Source organism: Phyllobates terribilis, unplaced genomic scaffold (genome assembly GCF_046119375.1).
Source record: "Phyllobates terribilis strain yellow unplaced genomic scaffold, ASM4611937v1 Scaffold_3993__1_contigs__length_66729, whole genome shotgun sequence".
NCBI lineage: Eukaryota > Metazoa > Chordata > Amphibia > Anura > Dendrobatidae > Phyllobates > Phyllobates terribilis.
Genome location: NW_027366745.1, coordinates 9349 through 32577, shown reverse-complemented (window position 1 = coordinate 32577; position 23229 = coordinate 9349). Strand labels below are relative to the sequence as shown.

The following is a 23229-nucleotide window of genomic DNA, read 5'->3' as shown; positions in this document are numbered from 1 at the left end:
CTTAGGACACCTATACAATGAATCATTTCTTTAGGCATGTAATAGGGGTAGAAGACAATCACCATTGTCAAGTTTTGGCAAAGAAGATCATGTAAATGACTATGATTATAACAAATCGAGTTAAGCAAGTAAGACAACTTTAGTACTAATTCATTTAATGAACAACCATAAAGCATGAATGACTCAAAGCTATCAAGCGCAAGCTACCATAGTTCGTACCTTGATACTAAGCTCACTAATTATAGTCAATGAAGGGATACTTACAGGGCCATAGCCTCAAAGCTAATGGAGTCGCATAAGGCCAATCTGAACCCGAAGGTTTAAGAAGACCTATCGATTAAGCGCCTTAGTAAAAATATCCGCCAATTGCTCTTCTGAAGATACATGAGTAAGCTCGATGTTCTTGCGCTCCACATGATCACGTAGAAAGTGATGGTGTACATCGATGTGCTTAGTTCGTGTGCGATGTACTGGGTTCTTTGACACACATATTGCACCGGTATTATCAGAATAGATAGTAATAGTGTCTAGATTAATACCGTAGTCAACGAGCTGTTGCTTTATCCACAGTACTTGAGCACAACATTGTGTTGCGGCTATGTACTCTACTTCTATTGTTGAAAGCGCAATACAGTTCTGCTTCTTGGATCCCCATGAGACAAGACAAGGGCCAAGAAACTGTGCCATTCCACTAGTGCTCTTGCGGTCTGCTAGATAACCTGCATAATCTACATCGGTGTAGCCAACAAGAGAAAGACCTCCCCTTTGGAATACCAAAGGCAAAGATCATCAGACCCCTTTACATACCTAAAGATGCGCTTTACGTGTGAAAGGTGAGAAGCGCGAGGGTCTGACTGAGATCGAGCACAAACAATAACGGCAAAGAGAATATCAGGTCTAGAAGCTGTTAAATACATAAGGGAGCCAACCATACCTCTATACATTGTTTGATTTACCTTCTCAACCATAAGATCCTTATCAAGCTTTGTAGTGGTTGAGAAAGGTGTAGGACATGGTTTGCTATTCTCCATTTGATACTTCTTCAAAAGCTCTTTGATGTATTTTTGTTGATGAATTTCTATTCCATCGTCCAATTGGTTAACTTGAAGCCCTAGGAAGTACTTGAGCTCACCAAGCATGATCATACTGAACTTGAGGCTCATAGTGTTCTTGAAATCCTCTACAAGCTGCATGTTAGTTGAACAAAATATAATATCATCTACATAAATCTGGACAATGAGAATATCACCTTTAACTTCCCTGATAAAGAGGGTTTTGTCTACCAAACCTCTTTTGTAGTCGTTTGTCAAGAGATACTTCGATAGACAATCATACCAATTGCGAGGAGCTTGCTTCAATCCATAAAGCGCTTTGTCTAGGAAGTACATGTGGTCTGGATAAGCTGGATCTTCAAATCCTGGTGGTTGTTTGACATACACTTCCTCATTAAGATTACCATTAAGGAAGGTAGTCTTGACATCCATTTGGTACAGATTGAATCCTTTGTGTGCGGCATAAGCTATCAACAATCGAATTGCTTCTAGGCGAGCAATTGGTGCGTACGTCTCATCGTAGTCGATCCCTTGTTGTTGGTTATATCCTTGTGCAACAAGTCGAGCTTTGTTACGTACCACAGCTCCACTATCATCCAATTTGTTCATGAATACCCAGCGCGTGCCAATAATGGTTCTATCACCTGGCCAGGGTACTAGAAGCCAAACTTGGTTGCGCTTGAACTCTTCCAGTTCTTCTTGCATGGCAATTATCCAGTATGGATCTTGAAGCACGACTTGTATGGACTTTGGTTCCTGTAAGGAGACAAAAGCACTACAAGCAAGCAAGTTACGAACGTTAGAACGAGTTTGGGTACCATTTTCAAATTGAGATATGATCACCGAAACTGGATGGGAGTTCATCTGTTGATAATCTCGCACTGTGACCACAGTATTGTCTGGTAGCTTCATCGTTGTAGTTTTGGACAAGCTTATAATACCACCAGAATGGTCACTAGGTCCTGCTTGAGGACTTCCAGGTTGCGCTTGGCATTACTAGATCCCGCTTGAGAGCTAGAAGATCCAGCTAAAGTAACTGAGGGTTTTACCTGACCTGGGCATGAAGGTGAAGTTGGAGCTTGATCTTCACTTGATGGTCCACTTCCTTTATCTGTATTCTGAGTGTTGTCCTCTGAAATGACTTCTTCACTTGGATTGCTAGCTTCTGTGGCCAAAGGCTGAGAAGCGCATCGACCACAATCATCATCGTCACTTTCTACGCCTGGAGGAGAGGTAGAAGGTTGCGCTTGAGGAATAGGAGGAGAAGCTGGAGGTAGATCATGGCTAGCGAATGGGTCATCGTTGATTTCTGGTACGCTATCGAGCTCTCCTTCATCAAAAGTCACATGAATGCTATCTTCTTCCCTCTGAGTTCTCAGATTGAGTACTCTATACCCCTGGCTAGTAGGAGCATATCCAAGGAAGATAGCTTAGTCGTTCCTGGCATCAAACTTACCCAAGAGATCCTTTCCATTGATATTGACGTAACACTTGCAACCAAACACTCGTAAGTGAGAGATATTCGGTGTACGTCCATTGAGCAATTCATATGGAGTTTTCTCTAGGATTGGCCTTAAGAAGGCTCGGTTAGTAATATAACATGCCGTGCTCACAGCTTGTGCCCAATAGTATGAAGCGACACCACTAGAGAGTAGCATTGTGCGTGCCATCTCTTGTAGAGTCCTATTCTTGCGCTCAACCACACCATTTTGCTCAGGAGTTCTAGGTGTAGAGAAATTATGATCTATACCCCTTTCCTCACAAAATGATAGGAACTCTCCATTCTTGAATTCAGTTCCATTATCAGAACAAATTGCACAAATGGGGAGTCCTAGCTTCTTTTCCAGTAAAAGCGCAAGAGGTTGAAACTTTTCGAAGGTTTCACTCTTGTGTTTTAGGAAGAGAGTCCAGGTATAGCGAGAATAGTAATCAACTATAACAAAAATAAAGCGATTACCTCCTTTACTCTGAGTGCGTAGTGGTCCACATAATTCCATGTGGAGAAGCTCAAGGGAAGCCTTGGTCTTCACTACCTTGATCGAGGGAAAGGAGCTACGAGTCGCTTTGGCCTTGGAGCAGTCTGAGCATGAAGTCATTGATTCCACCTTGATGCGAGGAAGACCACGAACCAGATATTTGGACTGCAACTTGTTGAGTAGATGTAGACTTGCGTGTCCAGTTCTCTTGTGCCAAAGATTGGTCGTCTCAGCGAGTGTAGCTAGGCACATGTTGCGCTTAGGAGTGTAGGAGTGGTTGAAGAGGTAAGTGTTATCTACACGCTTGCCCTTTAGAAGCACCTCTTGTTCAGAATTGACCATTGCACATTCAGTTGTACTAAACCATACCTTGTTCCCTCCTTGGTCGCATAATTGAGCTACACTCAGTAGATTGAACCTAAGGTTCTCTACTAAGTTCACATCTCCAATTTGAATGGATTTGTTGAGATGTGCTTTTCCTCTAGCAATGATCTTCCCTTGTTTTTTGTCACCGAAGGAGACGCTGCCTCCTTCCTTAGCTTGGAATGAAAGTAGTAAATGTGGATCACCCGTCATGTGACACGAGAAACCGCTGTAGATGTACCACCTACTTCTCATCCCAACCTACAAAAGTAGAGATCAAGCTTTGATCTCCCATCAAAGCTTGCGCTTCATGGGAATATTAGACATAGCTATTGCTGAGCTAGTCTTTTGAATAGGCTTATAATAGCTAGGATCGTTCAGGTCTAGCACGATATGAGGCCTCGCTTCATGAAGCGCACCATTGTGTGCTGAAGCGCAACCGTTCTCAAGAGGTGAATGTTATAACGTCCACACTTGCCCTTAGGTTTAGCCATTGGCTTATAGGGCTTGTTCTTGAGGACTTTTAGATCCTCACACTCACGCCTATCATGTCCATTCTTAACACAAAAGGTGCAGTAATGGTTATCTCTCACGTAACCATACTTGCCCTTTCCTGGTCAAAATGGTTCTTTCTTCTCAAGTTTCATAGGCTGAGTAGGGGTACGCGCTTGTTTCACATATAAGTGGTGCGCTTTTTCCCCATGAAACCATTCTTTGGTTTCTAAAGGTTGTTCCTCAAGTACCTTGATTCTGCTCTTCAAATGAGAGTTTTCACTCTTGTAGGCATTCAAGTCTTGTTCAGGTGATTTACATTTTTCAAGATATTCACTTGTTTGAGGAAAGCTGGAGGAAGAGGAAGACTCCTGGGGGTCATATCCCAATCCAAGTCTGGCTTTCACAAAGGTTGTTTGAGGGACAGACTTTGCTTATACTAGCTTAGTAAGAATGTCAAGCTTTGATATGATCTGATCGAGCTTTACATCCTTAGTTGAGTCAGAGTTTCTTTCCAACCCGTTTCCATGACAACGCTCACAAGATTTAGAAAGGAGAGTGGGCTTGTCATGCAAATGCTTGGAAAGCTCAACCAGTTCTTCCTTAGTACTGTTGAGTTCAACCAGCTTTTCTCTAGCATCAGTTGCTAGAGACTTATGTTGAATAATAAGTTCTCTTAAGAGACAAATAAGATTGCGCTTAAGCAATATGTCAAGATTTAGATCATATACCTCTATCTTAGAGCCAGAGTCTGAGTCTGATCCAGCGCCAGCCATCAAACACACGTCGGTTTGCGCTCCATCTTCAGAATCGTCATCAGATTTTCCCCAAAGCGTGACAAACGCTTGTTTAGGGGGCTGCTTGTTGGAGCTTGAACTTGGATTCACCTTAGGATGAGGACATGCTTTGGCAAGGTGTCCCTTCTCATTGCAATTGAAGCTTGTGAAGTCCCTAACGTTGCGTTGCTTGGCTACTGGATCGCGCTTGAGGCCACTTTGTCTCTTAAAGAATTTCTTCACGAGCTTAGTCATCATGGGGACATCTCTATCATCATCGTCGTCTCCTTCATCATCATTCTCTAATTTCTGGAGAATGCGAGAGAGCTTGAGCGCCATGCCCTTGGTTTCTCGTTCTGAGTGCTTCTCTTCGTTGTTCTTGATCTCTTGAACTTTGAATTTCCCTGTAAGAATAGAGATAGGCAATTCTCGGGTCTCCTTGGATTGGAGAAGAATTTGCTTAAGAGTAGCATACTTGGAATTCACCCCATGGATGAATGTCATAGAATACTCCCATGCTTTCTTTTCCATTCCAGCGGATAGCATTTTGTCATATAAGATTTGACATCGAGAATGATAGTTAGATACAAGCTCGTTTTCACCCATTTTAATGGAGCAAAATTCACGGTTTAGCTCAAATAGATGATTGTCTTTCATGTCCTCACTACCTGAATGCATGTTGATGATGGTTGTCCACATCTCTTTAGCAGTGGGGAGTGACATTACCTTATCAATGTCTTTCCTAGAAAGCGCATTGAGGATAAGCTGACGCGCTTTGGCGTTTTTCTCCATTAGTTAGTACTCCTTGGCTTCCCATTTGGAGTCATCTTTCTCATCAATCTTCTCATCTCCTTTTTCGATGATCTTCCAGCATTGGTAGTCCGTTTACTGGATATAGTTCTTAGTCATCGTAAGCCACCATTCTAATTCTCCTTCAACGAGTACGTGGGGCTTCGCGAGAGAAATACCAAGGTTAAAACTCGCCATTTGTTCAACTCTTAAGAATCCTTTAAATCTGTTGAAAAAGGATTAGTGCAAATAGCTAACCAGTGGCTCTGATACCAATTGTAGGAAAGTGTTTTAAGCAGCTATTGTTCAATGTCTCTAAAGTTCATTAAGCTTTAGATGCGCTTCTCCAAGTATATAATTGCGCTTTTATACTTAGAGATGCGCTTGACCTTTGTTGAACACTTAGTAATCGATTTACTAATGTCATTGTACGCGGAAGAGGTCAGACAACAATAAAGCGCGCTTTAAGTGGTTAAAGCGCACTATGATTTGTACACAAGAGTTTCCAAATGGTGAGAACCCTAAGTCACTAGTTGATTCGGGATAAAACTCACCACTACTTGTATTGATAGAAGAAGATTACAATCACTAGCTTCAACTCTCGAAGCTCACTCTCATAAACTCTCTACTAACAACGCTACACTTCAGCTCTAGAACAAAATGGCTCTTCACTCACGATTACAAATCAGTAAACACTTAAGCTCTTCTAGCTTCTCTCTGAATTCCTAAATTTGTAACCCTTGTGATGAAAGCTACAGTCCACTATTTATACACTCAACTTAAGATACAACCTCACTTAATTTCGTGTAACAAACTTGGACTAAACTAGCTGCCACCTAATCAATCCGTGAGTATTGATCAAATTGCTAGAGATGATCAACGGCTGGATCAATTTGGTTTTCTTCTTCAAGTTGTTGATTCACGCCATGTCAGCAATCCGTGCACTACTCGCTCAGCAAACTTCTCCACGCTGGCAATCCCTAGAGTGGCGTCCCAAAAGACTTCAAATCGTTCTCGCACCACTTGTGCACACAATTTGAATCTTCCCGCTTACCAGCCTTTCCAAGCGTTTGAGTTTTGTTCTTCTGCGATGGCCTGCAGCCTTTGCTTCAGTTGTACCTCGTGATCAACCTTTACTTTGCTTCATTCAAGCGCATCTTCTATGCCTTAGTAGCTCAACTAAACTCACTTCTGGACTTGAATGGGATTATTCAGCACCGCTTGCAAAACTTACTTTCTTCGCTTGGTGTTAAGCGCAACTGAGAGCAGTTGAAGCGCATCTCTACGTGGCTTAAGCGCATCCCAACAGATATTACAATAACCTGGAAAGCTTAAAAACACTAAGAGATTAAACATATTAGTTTGTTATCATTAAAACAAAGAGAAATAGATTAAGCTTTAATAAGACTATCAAATCTCAACTAACACGGAGAGTACGATTGGTGGGTGAAACAATTTGAATCTCACATATGGCTCTTCAAGGCCAATTATGAAAGGTTGTTGAGTTCGGAAATGAAAAGATCTGGGTTGATGTAACCACGAAGGTGGCTGAAAAGGAAAGAAAAGACTACTCAAGAGAATGTACGGAGGCAATGGTGATGTGAAGAAAAACAGGATTCTGGCTGTTCAAAAAGACTATGATAACGTGGCACAATAAAAAGGTGAATCCCTAGAAGACTTTCACCCCAGATTCCAAACCTATGTCGGACAACTAGAATTTCTTGGAGAAATTCTTCCCGATTGGAAAATTCACACATCAGTTCTTTTAGGACCTGAATTCTAAGTGGGACTCATTAGCGCTTTCCCTACAGGATCAAAATTACATCAAGTCAATCACACTGGAAGACTTAGTAGCCCGGCTACAAAGCAACGCTGGAGTTCAACTAAGGAAAACTGCTCGACGGGGAAAGCGAGAAGAGCCAAAACATAGCTCTCAAGATTGAGAAGGCTTTATACCTGGCTCAAATGGAAGGAGGAATTGAAGACGAAGATGAGGACATTGCTCTGATTATAAGAGCATTCAAGAAAATATGGAAAGGGAATAGAGATATTCAACGCTCATCGGAGGGAAGAAACAAAGATCTCAGGGAAGTGATATGTTATCACTGCCAAAAGAAAGGGCACTTTGCAAGAAAGTGCTTCAAAAGAAGGTCGGAGAACCCCCAAATCAAGCAAGAAAAAACCGCAATGGTGGCAACTTGGGGAGACTCTGACTTTTATGAGGTCGCTTCCCTCGGATCCGGAGATCTCGCTTGATGGAAACCGCGGATGCTTCTGACAATGAGGTAACTGAATCTACTGTAATTTTTAAATTAAAAGGAAAAACAAAAGAGCATCTAATAAGCATCATTAAAAAACTTGGTACTGAAATTGCTAACTTAAATGAATCTCTCGAGGGAAGGGAGGAAACTATCTCAAATCTGCTCGAAGACAATGATGTTTGGGCAAAAAGGTGAAAAAATTAGAGAAAGCTTCCTCCACACCTTCGGAAAAGTGAAAAATTTGTCTCATACTAGAAGAAAGAATTGCATCTCTAAATAAAAATATAAAAGGACTGGAAAATGATAGGGAAGTTACTAGGAAAGTGATAGAGGAACTTAAGAAAGATGAAAAAGAAAAGAAAGAGGCATGGAAAACTAATCTCACCTTAGAAAAAGTTGATCAATTAAAAAGGGACTTTTCTAAGAGATTCACTTCAAAAGCTAGCATAGGATATATCGAAAAAGCCGCATGTAAGGGTAAGGGAAGTAGTCCGAATAAAGGAGTTAACACCTCAATTCCAACAATTCAGTGCAACATCCCCAGTATTGGGTGCAATCACTGTAGTACAAAGGATAAAGGAAAATCTCCCTTACCTGAACCAAGCAACTGGTTTGATGGTCAAAGGACTTTCTAAATATGGACTAAGCATTCTAAAAACGAAAAACCTAATCATATAAACTTTGAGGCTAGGAAAAATAATAAGACCGTTTGGCCTGGACAAAGTAGGTATGTCAATCTAAAATTCCATAGGGTTTGTTGGCATTGTGGCAAAGATGATCACTATAAACATGAATGCTACTCTAGAATTAGAATGATACAAAAAGTCTACAAGTCGTCTAGTGAGACTCAAATTAACTCTGAGGATGAGTCAAGGACAATTAAACAGGTAAATGTGATTAAGCATACTTCTCCCAAACCCAGTAAGCCTAAGTTTATCTGGGTTCGTAAGAACTAATGCTTTACATACAGGGGAAAGTGAGGAAGAGTTCGTAGTACATAGATAGTGCATGCTCAGGTCATATGACGGGAAATAGGAACTGGTTCAACTCACTCAAGGAAGACTCTGGAGGCTCAATCACATTTGGAAACGAGAGCAAATGGGAGGTAATCTGTACAGGACAAGTAGGTATCTCCGAACACGTCACAGTGGAGAAAGTGAACCTGGTAAACAACCTAAAATTCTATCTTCTAAGCGTAGCCCAGCTATTCCTTGGAGGGAAAAACGAAGTTATCTTCACTATCAAGGATTGCACTGTAAGAAACGTTGAAACTGGAAAGGCTATAATAAAAGAGATTTGTGATGGGAAAGTGTACAAGGTTGATCCCTCATTTATCCCTGACAGGGAAGTGTGTCTCACTTCCCTGAAGGAAGACTGCGATCTTTGGCACAAAAGGTTTGGGCACGCGAGTCTTCGAATCTTGTCAAAACTTTATTCAAAAGGACTGGTGGAAGGCTTACCTAAAGTTGAAGCACAAAATGATCAGGTATGTAGTGCATGTATAAGAGGTAAGCAATCAAGGATATCCTTTAAATCCAAAACGGAGGTAAGTACTCTCAAACCTCTTGATTTAATCCATATGGATCTATGTGGTCCCATGCGTACCCTGAGCCGTGGTGGAAACAAGTATGTGTTTGCTATTGTTGATGATTTCTCCAGGTACACATGGACCATCTTTCTGTCCTCAAAGGAAGACGTTTTCTTAGAATTTTTTGTGTGGAAAAAGAAGATTGAACTCAAATTGGAAAGCAAGATAAAGTCGATTCTCACAGATCATGGAACTGAATTCGAAAACTCCTCCTTTATCTCACTATGCAGGCAATGTGGAATTGATCACAACTTCTCGACCCCTACAAATCCACAACAGAATGGGGTGGTCGAACGGAAAAATAGAACACTGGAAGGAATGATAAGAACGCTCTTAATTGCCAGTGGCCTTCCTAGGAACTTCTGGGATGAGGCACTACGTGCATCATGTTACATCCTAAACAGAGCCTTCCTAAGGCCCATGTTGGAAAAGACATCCTACGAGCTACTCAAAGGAAGGAAACCAAATGTAAGTCACTTACGTGTGCTTGGTTGCAGGTGTTTCGCTCTTTATAAATGGAAGGGAAAACTTGGGAAACTTTGATGCTCGAAGTGACCCTGGAATAATTGTTGGATACTCCTCACATAGTTCAACGTATAAGGTATTCAACCAACGAACAATGAAGGTAGAGGAAAATGTTCATGTTTGATTCGATCAACATAAGATGGTGGGAACCGATCTTGTTGATGTCAATGCACCACCTCTGACCGCTGATGAGGATTTCCAAATACTACGGTTCTCTGAAGAAGGTACAAGTGAAGAAGGTATTCCTCTCACCCCACCAGTAGATAATTCAAGCACGGATCCATAAAACGACCCCTTGTCCCAAGAAAATCAAATGGAGGATGATGAATCTATGAACACTACCAGTAATCCAGTGGTCTATGGAGCTACCTCTCTAGCTCCATGCATTCGCGCTCCTCCTGCTCACCTTAGAGACTATGAATGCCCCACCATTCGTATCCATCCAATAGCTCCACAGGTAGTCGACCAGGTAGGTGACCAGTTAGTCGACCTAGTAATCAACCAGGTAAACGAACAGGTAGTCAACCAGATAAATGACTCTGACCCTAACTCCTATGCGTTCACTGCTTTCGTCTCACTTGCATAACCAAAGACCATAAGTGAAGCACTCAAAGATCCAGACTGGATAAAAGCAATGCAAGAAGAACTTCATTAGTTTGAGAGAAAAAAGTTTGGAGACTTGTCCCTAGGCCAGAAAACATAACCATTATTGGCACAAAATGGGTATTTAGAAACAAACTTGTTGACAAGGGACATGTCACAAGAAACAAGGCAAGGCTTGTCTTTAAAGGGTACAGTCAATAGGAGGGAATCGACTACGATGAAACATTTGCTCTCGTGGCAAGGTTAGAAGCTATTAGAGTCTTGATTGCATATTCTGCCCACCATGGTTTGATACTGCAACAAATGGATGTCAAAACTGCATTTCTGAATGGCGTGTTAAAAGAGGAAGTATACGTAAGTCAAACACCAGGGTTTGAGGATCACTCTCAGCCAAACCATGTCTTCGTGTTAGACAAGGCACTGTATGGTCTCAAACAGGCACCTCGTGTCTGGTATGAAAGACTATCACAGCTCCTTCTCTCACATGGATACATGCATGGGGAAATAGACAAAACTCTCTTCCTTCTCAGAAAAGGGAAGCATACCCTGGTCGTTTAGGTCTACGTCGATGACATCATCTTTGGCTCCATAAATGAGGTGTTGGTTACTAAGTTCACTAAACTCATGTAAAGTGAGTTCGAAATGAGTATGGTGGGAGAATTAAAGTTCTTTTTAGGACTTCAAGTAGTTCAATCCAAGGAAGGGACTAAGGTGAATCAACTAAAGTACATCAATGAATGCATCAAGAAGTTTGGTATGAATGACTCTAAACCCTTTTCTACCCCTATGTCACCAAATAATTCCCTAGGAAAAGATGAAAAAGAAAAGGATACTGACCAAACTTTATATAGAGGGATGATAGGATCTTTGCTATATCTAACGGCTAGTAGGCCAGATGTTTTGTATAGTGTATGTCTATGTGCTAGATTTCAGGCAAATTCAAAAGAGACACATGTCAAGGTTGTAAAGAGGATTCTCAGATATCTCAATGGCTCGAATGATTTATGCCTATGGTATCCAAGGGAAGGCGACTTATTACTTGTTGACTACACTGATGCTGACTTCGCAGGGGACAAAGTGGATAGAAAATCTACCTCATGAATGGCTCAATAGCTTGGACCGTGCCTCGTGTCTTGGGGGTCCAAGAAACAAACCTCAGTTGCAATCTCCATAGCAAAAGCTGAATACATAGCTGCAACTGCATGTTTCTCACAGCTTCTGTGGCTCAAACAACAGCTAAGAGACTTCGGCATTTTTCTTGATACAGTTCCCATACTCTGTGATAACACTAGTGCTATTAACATATCTAAGAAACCTGTGCAGCACTCTAGAACAAAGCACACCGAAATAAGGCATCACTTTCTTCGTGCTTGTGTGGAAAAGGGAATAGTCTCAATAAACTTCTGCAACACAGAGAATCAAATTGCAGACATCTTCACAAAGGCACTCAATAGGGAACCTTTTGAGCGACTTCGTATGGATCTTGGTATGACTTCCCTCAACTAAAATAATATTCTCTTGTGCTTTTCTCTATGATTGGTTGAAATCATGCTTGACGTGTTATTATGTGTTACATATTATATGCCGTGTAGGTTTAGCATGTCTAGATTATACTTATTTGCCTTCCATGCGTCACACTCCTAGTCGCTTTCCTAGTCACATACGTCTAGTTTTTAGATATTTTGACTTACAAATCACAAAGGTCTTTTTCCAAGCCCAAAAGATTCCTCCCGATAATTTTTTAACCCAAGCTCATAAGTCCAAATGACGGAGGAAATCTACAGTGTCCAAAAGCCTTGTGTAACATGAACTATCCTATGAGCCCTTCTTCCGTACATTTACTAGATTTGTCATGCTATACTTAAATAAACACGTTCATGTATATATATTACAATATTTCCAGTGTGTAATGATCTATTTGTGAAACCATCTTTGGTACGTGTCTCTATTCATTACACACCTACACTATTAGCACGAATATGAGGAGGTAAGAGACAAGGTAATCGAGTTGGCCTCCATCTCACATTAAAAGGACACGTCTGACCCGGAAAGAAAAATAAATGCACCAGTGTGAACACCTCTTCTGCAGACTTTTGATTGACATCTGAAAAGACCGCGCTTGTTCAACTTCCAAAATACATTTAAATACAAAACGTCAATCCATCCCTCCTCACCCTCACCCTCACCCTCACCCTCACTCTCACTCCACCGATTCCAATTCTCCTTTCTTCTCAAAACCTCTCCTTTGTTACCCTCGAGCTCCAACAATGGTTGACAATATTTTCACCTCAACCGACACGGCCAAAACAATCATGGCCAAGCTACTAGACATGGGACTCGATCTCACAAAAATATCCATACCCTCCTCCTCTATTCCTGACCCTCCAAACCCTACCTCCGAAAATCAAGAACCCAAACCTTGCCTGGCAATGGTTATCTACGAACCCCCAGCTCCACCCACGACCAAACCCTCCACCATTCCCACCGAACCCTCACCTCCGAAGCCTCAATCGCCATCTCCAAAACCTCAATCGTCACCTCCAAAACCTTAATCGCCACCTATAAAAACCAAATCGCCACCTCCCTCCGTTTTTCCTCCTCCCATCTCTGTTACCACTCGATCCAAAACTTCCCATACTCTATCCAGCAAAAAGCGCGTAAAGCAGAGTGCTCACCGCCATCAAAGCGAGGCGTTCTGGGCAAGAATGTCACGCTTCTCAGTTCCAGCGATGAAGACGAGCCCATAGCCCTCAAACGAGTCAAGACTGAGGTCTCTGCGGCTGCCTCAACTAAACGTCAAACCCGGGGATCTGCTGCCAAGACCTCTTCTACACCTGCCAACAAAGATCAGACTACCATCGCACCAGAACCTTTGCCAGCTCTTAGGGATATGCAGGCGCGCACCCTGATCAAAGAAATGAGGTTTACAACCGACTTCCTCGCCGCCAATTCTCTTAGTTTCGTCCAAGATTTTGTTGATTTTTCAGCAGTGGGGTTCTCTGTTCACTCCCCCAGTAACTATCAACACCAACCTAGTCCGTGCATTTTATTCGACATTCCAGTTAGTTGATAGTGACGTAGAATTGTGCGGGCAATACATGATCAACATGCGCAAATATACCATAAGTAGTAGGGAGCTAGGACTATAATCCTGAATGTACCCCATGATGGGGACGAGGTCTATGTTAAGGGCGCTTGGCCTACTGCTTTCTTGGTTGCAACTTTGAGAAGTGTCTCAGGTGATCCGACTACGTCCCTTACTGGAGAAATTTCTACCGCTGCCATGTCTTTAGTCTCCCGTGTTCTCCACCGGCTGCTGCTGTCAAATGTTGTCCCACAAGAATAAAAGAAAAATGTGTTAGTCATTCAGGACGTGGTGTTGATTGGCAAGGTTCTGCGCAAGGAAAAGATTAGTCTTCCTAAGATCATGCTCAAACACATGGCACAAGTTGTTGAAAGCAAGACACACGCTCTGCCTTCCCCTTCCGTCGTTAGACAGATCCTGCTGTATCATGAGATCTATGAAGAACATCCTGGGGACGTGGTCTTGGCCAAGAAACTGAGTGACGACACACTAAGGAAGATGAAGTTCTTTCGTTCTGCTAAAGGTTGGTCCAGAGTTCTGCCAAAAGGAAAGAAATCCGAGCCTGCTACCGCTGCCTCTACTGCCACTGAGGGAATAATCAAAGCAAAGCAGCGACGAATGCGTACTCTGATGACCAACTTGCTCGATGTGGTCGACCAACTGAATGAAGAAATAGGATCCATGACGTCTTCTGGTGCTGAGTCGGAGGATGACTCGATTGCCAACTAGCTGTCCTTCCTCAACCTTGTTGACTCCCAAACTCACAATCCCTTGCTCATTAATCCCTTCTCTCTTTTGCTCTTTTTGTTGAAACTTTTGTGATCTTGTGTGCTCTTCCTATCTAAAAACTTGTTGTATGTTGATTGGATACACTTTTGTGTGTGCTTGAGTGCGCAAGACATCCATGTATATTCATATGTTCTTCTCTCCTACTTGCTCTATGCTTTACTGATATCATTACTTGCTTTTTGATGATGCCAAAAGGGGGAAAGTTTAAGGGGATAATATTTTGAAGGGGAAAGTCGCTTACTAGGTTGCTTACGTGAGTTGTTTAGGGGGAACTGTCTAGTATCTATGTGGAATCCTTTTTCCTTTTTATTGTCTTATACACGGTTTAATCTTAAAATGTTTAAAGTGTTTGTCACCATCAAAAGGGGGAATTTTTTAGGGTTCCTTAGTTTTGATGTTGACAAGTCACTTCCTAACTCGCTTACCTGAGTGTTACATGCAGTTACTATTTTAGGGAAACTTCCCTCTTGGGAAACTTTCCTTATCAGGGAAGTTTCCCTATTGGGAACTTTCCTTAACAGGGAAGCGACTTCGAACCCGGAATCAATCTTTCTACATTAAGGAATGGGAAGTCGGTCAAAGAAAAGATAAGTCAATAAAAGGATTAAGTATTTAATGATCGGATCTATTTAATTAAAGATGCAAGCAGTTGGGATATGATTTAAGAGAAGATATTTGAGGAAGATACTTGGAAGCCGAAGAATAATAAGTTGAGATATGGGCCGGCTCAAAGCTAGCGATATGGAAGATCAAAGATCGCAACAACCTTGTGCTTATCTTGATAGAAGATATACAAAGTCATTCATATAAATAAGAAGACGTCTTCTCCATGAAGGTGTGCGTGAAATTACAGAGAAAAGAATAGGCTGCTAGGTTAAGTTAGTCATACACTTGTAAGGGGGACGAGTGACTTATGTCTCTGGTATCCCAGGGGTGGAGATCTCAAGCTCATTGGGTACACGGACACAGACTTTGCAGGGAATCGTGTTGATTGGAAATCTACCTCAGGCATGGCACAATACCTAGGACCATGTCTCGTATCATGGGGTTCAAAGAAGCAAACATATGTAGCACTTTCCACAGCTGAGGCAGAGTATATTGCAGCAGCAGCCTGTTGTTCCCAACTACTATGGCTAAAACAAAGGCTAAGTGATTTTGGTATTTCAATAAAGTATGTTCCTATACTTTGTGATAATACTAGTGCTATAAACATCTCCAAGAATCATGTGCAACACTCACGAACTAAGCATATTGAGATTAGACATCATTTTCTCCGAGATTGTGTGGACAAAGGGATGGTGACAATGGAATTTTATTGCACAGAGGATCAAATTGCCAACATCTTCACAAAAGCATTGAACAGGGAACCATACGAGAAACTACGAATGGAACTCGGTATGATTTCTCTCAACATAATATTTTCCAACTATATAAGCCCTTGATGACTGGTAACACATTGCAAATTCACTTATTATTTACTTAACCATAACATAGTCATATTCAGTTCTCACTTCCCTGATGTACATTTTTGCGTTCCTTGACTGGCTATTTGAAATAAATGTTACATCCTCATGATTGACCTATTATGTTATCAAAGTCTGTGTTTATATGAAAAAAGTTTTCTTTTGTCCCAAAAGAATCCTCTCGATGGTTTTCTATTCTAACATTACAAGCTCAAATGAAAGAGGAATTCTATATCCCACCCTACAAGCCTTTCATAATAGAATACTTCTATGAGACCTCCTTTCGCATATTAATGGGACTATCCATTATGATGATATTAAACACGTTCACTTATGTTTTGCATACCTTTGGTGTAACGCTCTATTTGTGAAACCATTTTTGGTACGTGTCCCCCTACGCATTACACCACATCACTACCAGGACAGTGTTAGTGCTGGAAAGATCTAGTTAAGAGCAGTTCTCTTCAAAATGAAAAAAATATAAAAGAAAAAAGGAAACAAAAAACAATACAAAAGGAGTGTGTGAACAGGGAAAATCTCCTCCGCGACAAAATGCAAATCAAGGGTCAAGAACTGTGCAATCGGCTCTTTGAAATACGAAACTCTGATGGACGTGACCGATGTGAAATGATGAAAAGATGCAACAACGCCATTAATGCTACCCCTTCGTTTGATCGATGAAACCATAGGAGCCTTAAAAACCTACACCATCTCATCCTCTCTCTCACCATCCTCATATTTCAAAACACTTCATCTCTCTCCCAAAAATCTCCCACGAACTCCTCCAACCACCTCTAATGGCCAGTGCCTCTTCCTCAACCCCATTCGACCGCAATGAACTCCGTTCCAAACTGCTTGCTCTCAGAATCGACATCGATAAGCTCGTTATCCCCAAAGAAGCCCTCTCGGCTGAACCAACCACCATCCCTACCACCGAATCACTGATGCCCGAATCTACAAAAATTGTGAAGAATGATGACGACCCCGGTAATCTGCACGTCCATAACCCAAACTCCGCTCTCATCCTCTACCAACTCATCAAACCTACCACCTCTACACCACAGACCAGTCATCGCCAAAACCCTAACCCTAGTCCGAAGGTTCAATCTCCCAAATCCTAGAGCACCTCTGCACAATCCGAAGCCATCTTCTACCAAAGACTACCTCTGAAACCCTGCTCCGAACCGCTTCCCCTCCCCACATTGGTACCGACTCCACTCCTACAGTTCCTCAAGATGATCCGATCAAGAAAAAGGCAAAGCAGTGCCCTCCCAAAACGCTACCTGCAAATCCCGTCAAGCGAAAGACTCGGGTCTCCTCTCGCAGTGCTGCAATCTCGATAGACTCTGGCAATGAAGAGGAATCGGCTCCAAAAAATCCGAAGGTCGAATTGATGCCTCGCCGCTTGACCAGAGGGACGATCCAGAAAGGAGGAACAAAGAAGGCTGATGACGTCGGCGAAACGGTTCTTAAAGTCGCAACTCGTCCTATAATTAATGAAATGGTGTACACGAAGGACTTCTTGCTTGAAAATGATCTTCTGGTTGTCGATGATCTTCTGGCGACTCAGGGATGGACTGGGTTGTTCACTGCCAAACCTCCGGTCAATGCTGCATTAATCCGTGAGTTCTATTCTTCCTTCTCCTTAGATATAAATGCGTTAGGATTATTGGCTTCGTATAAAATTGGAAAGGACTCTCTTACATTCACAAGTCAAGAACTAACTGCTATCTTGGGTGTACCACATGAGGATTATGACGTGTATGCTAAGGGTGGATGGCCGAAAGGTACCAAGGTTGACACAATTAGGTTAGTATCTAGGATCGGAAGGTAGTCTTGATTGGTGACATAATTGTTGGGCGTATGCTTCCTACAAATAGGATTGTTCATTATCTTCTCATGTCCAATGTGATTCTTCAAGAGCAGAAGAAGAGTCAGTTGTTGATTCTGGATGTTCTATTAATGGAGAAAGTTCTAACTGGCGGGAAAATCAGTCTTCCCAAGATGATGATGCATCACATGAGTCATGTTCGCGGTACTCTCTCCCACAATCTTCCTTTTCCATCTGTCGTCCGCCATATTATGGAGTATCATGGCGTTTACAGCGAGTCACCATGCAACCAACTCTACTGCAAAGATCTCAGTGCAGCCACAATTAAAGAAGATGTTGTTCCATATGGGTGAGCATGGCTGGGGACGGGTTCCAGATAGCGAGGGAAAAGGGAAAGCACCCTTCTACTGACCCTGATGATATCCAGGACATTCTGGGCGAACCACCACACCAGGTGGATATCCAGACTCGCCTGAGACAGCTCTGTGAGCTCACAACCCTTCTCATTGAACAGATTCGCCGCCTTAACAAGAACGTGTCCCTCCTTCAGCCTGATCATGCCTCCTCCTCTGATGATATGAACTGCTCTGACTGAATCCTCTAAGCACGCACTCCCTGGTCCCAAACACAATTCCTAGTTGCCTATCCCTATTTTTCTCTTGCTGTCTTTTGCGTACTTTTTGCTATCTCACTACTTTTTCTTTCATGAACTGGTTCTTTTGTGTGTTTGAACAATGTTTTCACGTTCCAGCAAGGTAGGCACTTATGTGTATCTGAATGTGTTGGTCTGCTCTGATTGTGTTGTGCTTATGTGCCTAATAATTTGTCTATTGCTTTTTGATGATGCCAAAAGGGGGAAGAATGGCTAGGATAATATTTGAGTGGGAATGACATGCTAGAGTCTCATTAGTATTTAGCGTAAGGGGAATGAAGTAGATGCCAGAAGTGACTTTGTCCATACTAATCGATATATGCTTATGGTTTTGTTTAAAAACTTAGGAGTGTTTGTCACTATCAAAAAGGGGGAATTTTGTTAGAGTTCCAAGGTTTTGATAGTGACAAACACTCGACTAAAGAAAGTGTTGTAAGAATAAGTTTGTAGATTAGATTTAAGAGAAGTGTACTAGAGACAAGGAAGTGAGTACGGAAGCGAGGAAAAACTAGGAAGCGTGAAGTTCAGACAGAAATCCAGGAGTGGAACGAGGAATGAGTTCCAGAGTTAAAGGATGATGGGAAAAGGAAGACGCGTGACGAAAATAATAATGATACGCGCGGGAAAAGACTGTTGGAAGAATCCTAACCAACCGAGATATGGAGGATCTAAGAGAAGAAGATATTAATCGGGATTGTTAGGATTAGATTATATTGTTGTAACCAACAAGATTATGTCGAAAAAATAAATAGGAGAATCTACGGATTATATATTTAGTTATGAGATATAATCTCGATGGAAAATATCTTGTAGCGGCGGTATACGTAACGCAGATCTAAAGAGGTAGACGTGGGCTTATACTACACAGAAAGTTACAAGGGTTAGATTGAGAATAAGAATAGAGTGAACGATATTGTAAGGGTGTGTTCGGGTAGAAGTGAGAGGAGCGATTAAGTGTGTAATCCGAGCACTCTTTTGTAACGAAACACATAAATAAAGTATTGATTCAAAATCCTTCTAGTGAAGAACTAGAAGGTAGTGCTTTTACTCAACATAGTTTTGCTGAGGTTTCCACTCTAATTCATTGTGTCGACGATAAAAGTGCTTGATCTAGTTCCCTGCAATTACATCAGGGAAGCGACGTTCACTTCCCTGAGAAAGAGGTGACGATACGATCCAACAGTTAGTAATACAACAAATTCTTTCGTGTTATCGTTTTATAACATGATAATCTCTGCTCGGAAGCGTACTTGGGGGAGATACCGGAGAAGGGAAGATGCACCATATTGGGCTCGCTTTAGGAGGAAATTGTATAGGCGATGGTCTGAGTCTATCCGACAGTTGAGTTTGCTAAGTCTATGCTTGGTCGAGCATTCTAACAAGGTAGCATTGTTATTGCCTGCTTATTGGATATATAACTCATGCGATCTACTTCATGCTCAACATCTAATTCTAGTTTGTTTCTTAAGTAACATGTGCTTGAATTTATGGGGTTTGAGGGTGGTATAGAACAACGCAAATACGTGAATAGTGTTGGTTATTTAGGCTTCTCGACTTCGGTCTTCAACGGCCTCTAGGGAAATGATCAAGGAGAACGCAAACCGGATAATGATTTGAATCGCGTAAATGCTTTCCAAAATCAATATTTTGCCCCTTACAAGCCTTAGAGAGTCCACAAAATTTGAAGTGGGATAAGACAAAACCAAACCGATTCAATTCAAGGCTTTTTATTTGAATCAAACAATAGAGATAAGTATTTCAGAGTTTCAACGGTTGTATATGGCTTAGATCTTCGATCAACCCCGACCACTATGTCCTAGAACCCTTTATATAGGATTTAGGAAACTCCCACGTTCAGATATAGAAGTTACATGACGGTTATGACAGTTAACAAAACGGTCACAACTGCCTTTCCTGACAGTTACCTGGTTAGGGAATTGACCTTGGCAGTTACCGGAGGTTACTGACGGTTACACACTTAGTCGCACACGTTCTGGTGTTTACAACTGACCACTCATGACAATTATGGCAGTTACCAAGCGGTTACAACTGCTTTTCCTGACAGTTACCTCTTCAGGGAACTGTCCATGTTGGTTACCGATGGTTACCGACGCTTACACACGTAATGTACACGTTCTGGTGGTTACAACTGACCACTCACACGCACGTTCTCAATTGAGCACGTGGTTGACCAAGTCAAACATTCTTCCCTCACAGGGACACATCCCTCATCGGCGCATGACTAGCAGGGACACTTCCCTCGCAAGGTCACTTCCCTCAGAGGGAATTGAATGAGTTAACCTTACATGTTGTCATCCGAGACTCAACTTCGTTTATACAAGTGTGTATTCCACACCCCCTAACTTATGTTATAAAGAAATAAGCTCACATAGTGTCGTATGAATCCCAATCACACTAAACGGCATTGTTCTTTACATATAACAATCATGATAACACTAAAAAATCAACATTCCTCCCCCATTTTAGTGTAATCCTTGATTCACAATATTATAAGTCTTACTCCCAAACTCACGCATACACAAAAAAATCACATGGACTGAATTTCCACTTAGTGTAATTGCACATTCAAAAATCCCGGAAATCATGGTGTCACAAACATTGAACCAATCAACTGCTCTTGGGTACCTCAAGATAACACACACACGAGTTAATATACCTCTCTAAAGTCTACCTTGACTCTTTTACGGTCCTGATTCCATATCCATTCATAAGCGTACTTGAAGTCAAACCCAAACTTCATGAAGCGGCCAAACTTCACACACACATAGGTTGATCCTTTACGGGTAAGTGTACCCACATCGTGCACCTACAATTGCACTTTTTCAAAGAACCTATTAAGAAGACTATGTCTTCAACCTCCACCATGCAGGTACTAAGCACACACTTGGGGATCAAATTTTTGTGCCTTCCAGTTTCTAGGTGTGGGCTTTCGACATTGAAATTTGTCCCTAACTTTAGTTAGGTAGGAATTGGGTGTCCCACCACTAGAAAGCTATCCAGGTCTTAATTACATCCCCGTAGCTGACTTGGAGACCAAATCTCTCCTTAAACCCTTCGTCAAGTGGTCAGCTAGATTTTGTTGAGACCTAACAAAATCAACCGAGATCACCCCATGCGTAATGAGCTCTCTTACCGCACTATGCCTCACGCCCAAATGGCGTGTTTTCCCATTGTACACATGGCTATATGCTTTAGCCAAAGTTGCAGCGCTATCACAATCGATTGATATGGGTGAAACTGGTTTTTCCCACAATATACAAGGTTACATAACCATTCCGCTTCCTTACCGGCAGCAGCTAAAGCTACAAATTCTGATTCCATCGTTGAACTTGTGGTGCAAGTTTGTTTCTTGGAGGCCCAAGAAATGACACCACCACCAAGTATAAATACCCATCCACTTGTAGAGGAATGATGCTCTTCATTTGTTATCCAACTTGCATCTGAATACCCCTCTAATACTTGAGGGAAGCCATCATACACTAGACCAAAGTTCATAGTCCCCTTGAGGTATCGAAGTACCCTATTGACCGCTTGCCAATGATGTACACTAGGATTACTAGTATATCGACTAAGCTTACCCACTGCAAAAGCAATGTCAGGTTTGGTACTTGTCATGGCATACATCAAGCACCCTATAACGCTTCCTTGTTAGGAAACAAACGTGTAGAGGGATCAATCGGAGTGTTTGTAGGAGTATACTCATGATAATTGAACTTCTTCAACACTCTCTCAATGTAATTAGATGGTGTTAGCATTATCCTTCCCTCTTCCCGTTTTATCCTAATTCCAAGGATAACATCGGCCTCTCCCATGTCTTTCATGGAGAATAGTGATGACAAAAATTCTTTTACAAGATTTACTTGCTCTTGATCTGTACCAAAGATCAACATGTCATATACATATAGACAAATTATAACTCCATTTCTAGAATCGTCAAATTTGCTATATAAGCACTTGTCCGATTGGTTTATCACAAAACCATTAGACACCACAACCTCATCAAACTTTTGATGCCATTGCTTAGGTGCTTACTTCAGCCCATACAAGGACTTGATCAACTTACACACCTTATGTTCTTGGCCAGGTATAACATACCCTTCAGGTTGTTTTTATGTAAACTTCCTCCTCTAAATACCCATCAAGGAATGCAGTTTTCACATCCATTTGGTGTATAACCAACTTGTGGATAGCCGCTAAGGTAATAAACAATCTAATGGTGGATATTCGAGCTACAGGCGTATATGTATCAAAGTAGTCGGTCCCATACTTTTGTCTAAAACCTTGAACCACCAATCTGACTTTAAACTTATCTATGGTTCTGTCAACTTTCATCTTCTTCTTGAAGATCCAATTACTTCCCAATGGTCGACAACCATGGGGAAGATCAGCCAATACCTAGGTATGGTCACCCATGATGGAATCCATCTCATCATTTATGGCTTCCTTCCAAAAAGACACATCTTGTGACTTCATTGCCTCGACAAATGTCTTAGGGTCATCCTCAATATTATAACAATATAAATATTGAGAATCAATCTGATAACTTGTTCCTTCAACCAAGTAAATATGGAAATCAGGTCCAAAAGATTTACCCTTCCTTACTTGCTTACCCCTTCTGATTTCTATAATCTGTTCCCTATGAGGTACAGATACCTCTGAAGGTACACATCCCCATTGATCTGAACTCGATCCACGAACCAAGTCATTGGGTATAGGTATTGGGGAAAACCTTCTTTCATCAAAGAGGGCATCACGTGACTCTATAATGGTGTGAACCGATATAGATTTGTTAGGTTCAATAACATAGAACCTATATGCACTGGAATGCTTGGCATATCCAATAAATATACATTCAACACCCCTTTTCACCCAAAGTCTTATGCTTAGGTTCTGATAGCCTTACTACCGCCCTACAACCCCAAATCCAAATGAAATTCAGATTCGGAGTCCTCTTGAACCAAAG

At 41.7% G+C, this 23229-nt stretch overlaps 1 protein-coding gene across 1 annotated transcript; it reads right to left on the bottom strand.

Annotated features, from left to right (window-relative positions):
- Nucleotides 1-21410: 21410 nt before the first annotated feature.
- Nucleotides 21411-21890, bottom strand: LOC141248742 (uncharacterized). The gene has a single exon (XM_073669428.1). The coding sequence runs from the start codon at nucleotides 21888-21890 to the stop codon at nucleotides 21411-21413; it is 480 nt and encodes a 159-aa protein (XP_073525529.1).
- Nucleotides 21891-23229: the final 1339 nt, after the last annotated feature.

What these genes read in the sequence shown, in the direction of transcription:
- LOC141248742 (XM_073669428.1), bottom strand. Translation starts at nt 21,890, where the DNA reads ATGTATGCCATGACAAGTACCAAACCTGACATTGCTTTTGCAGTGGGT.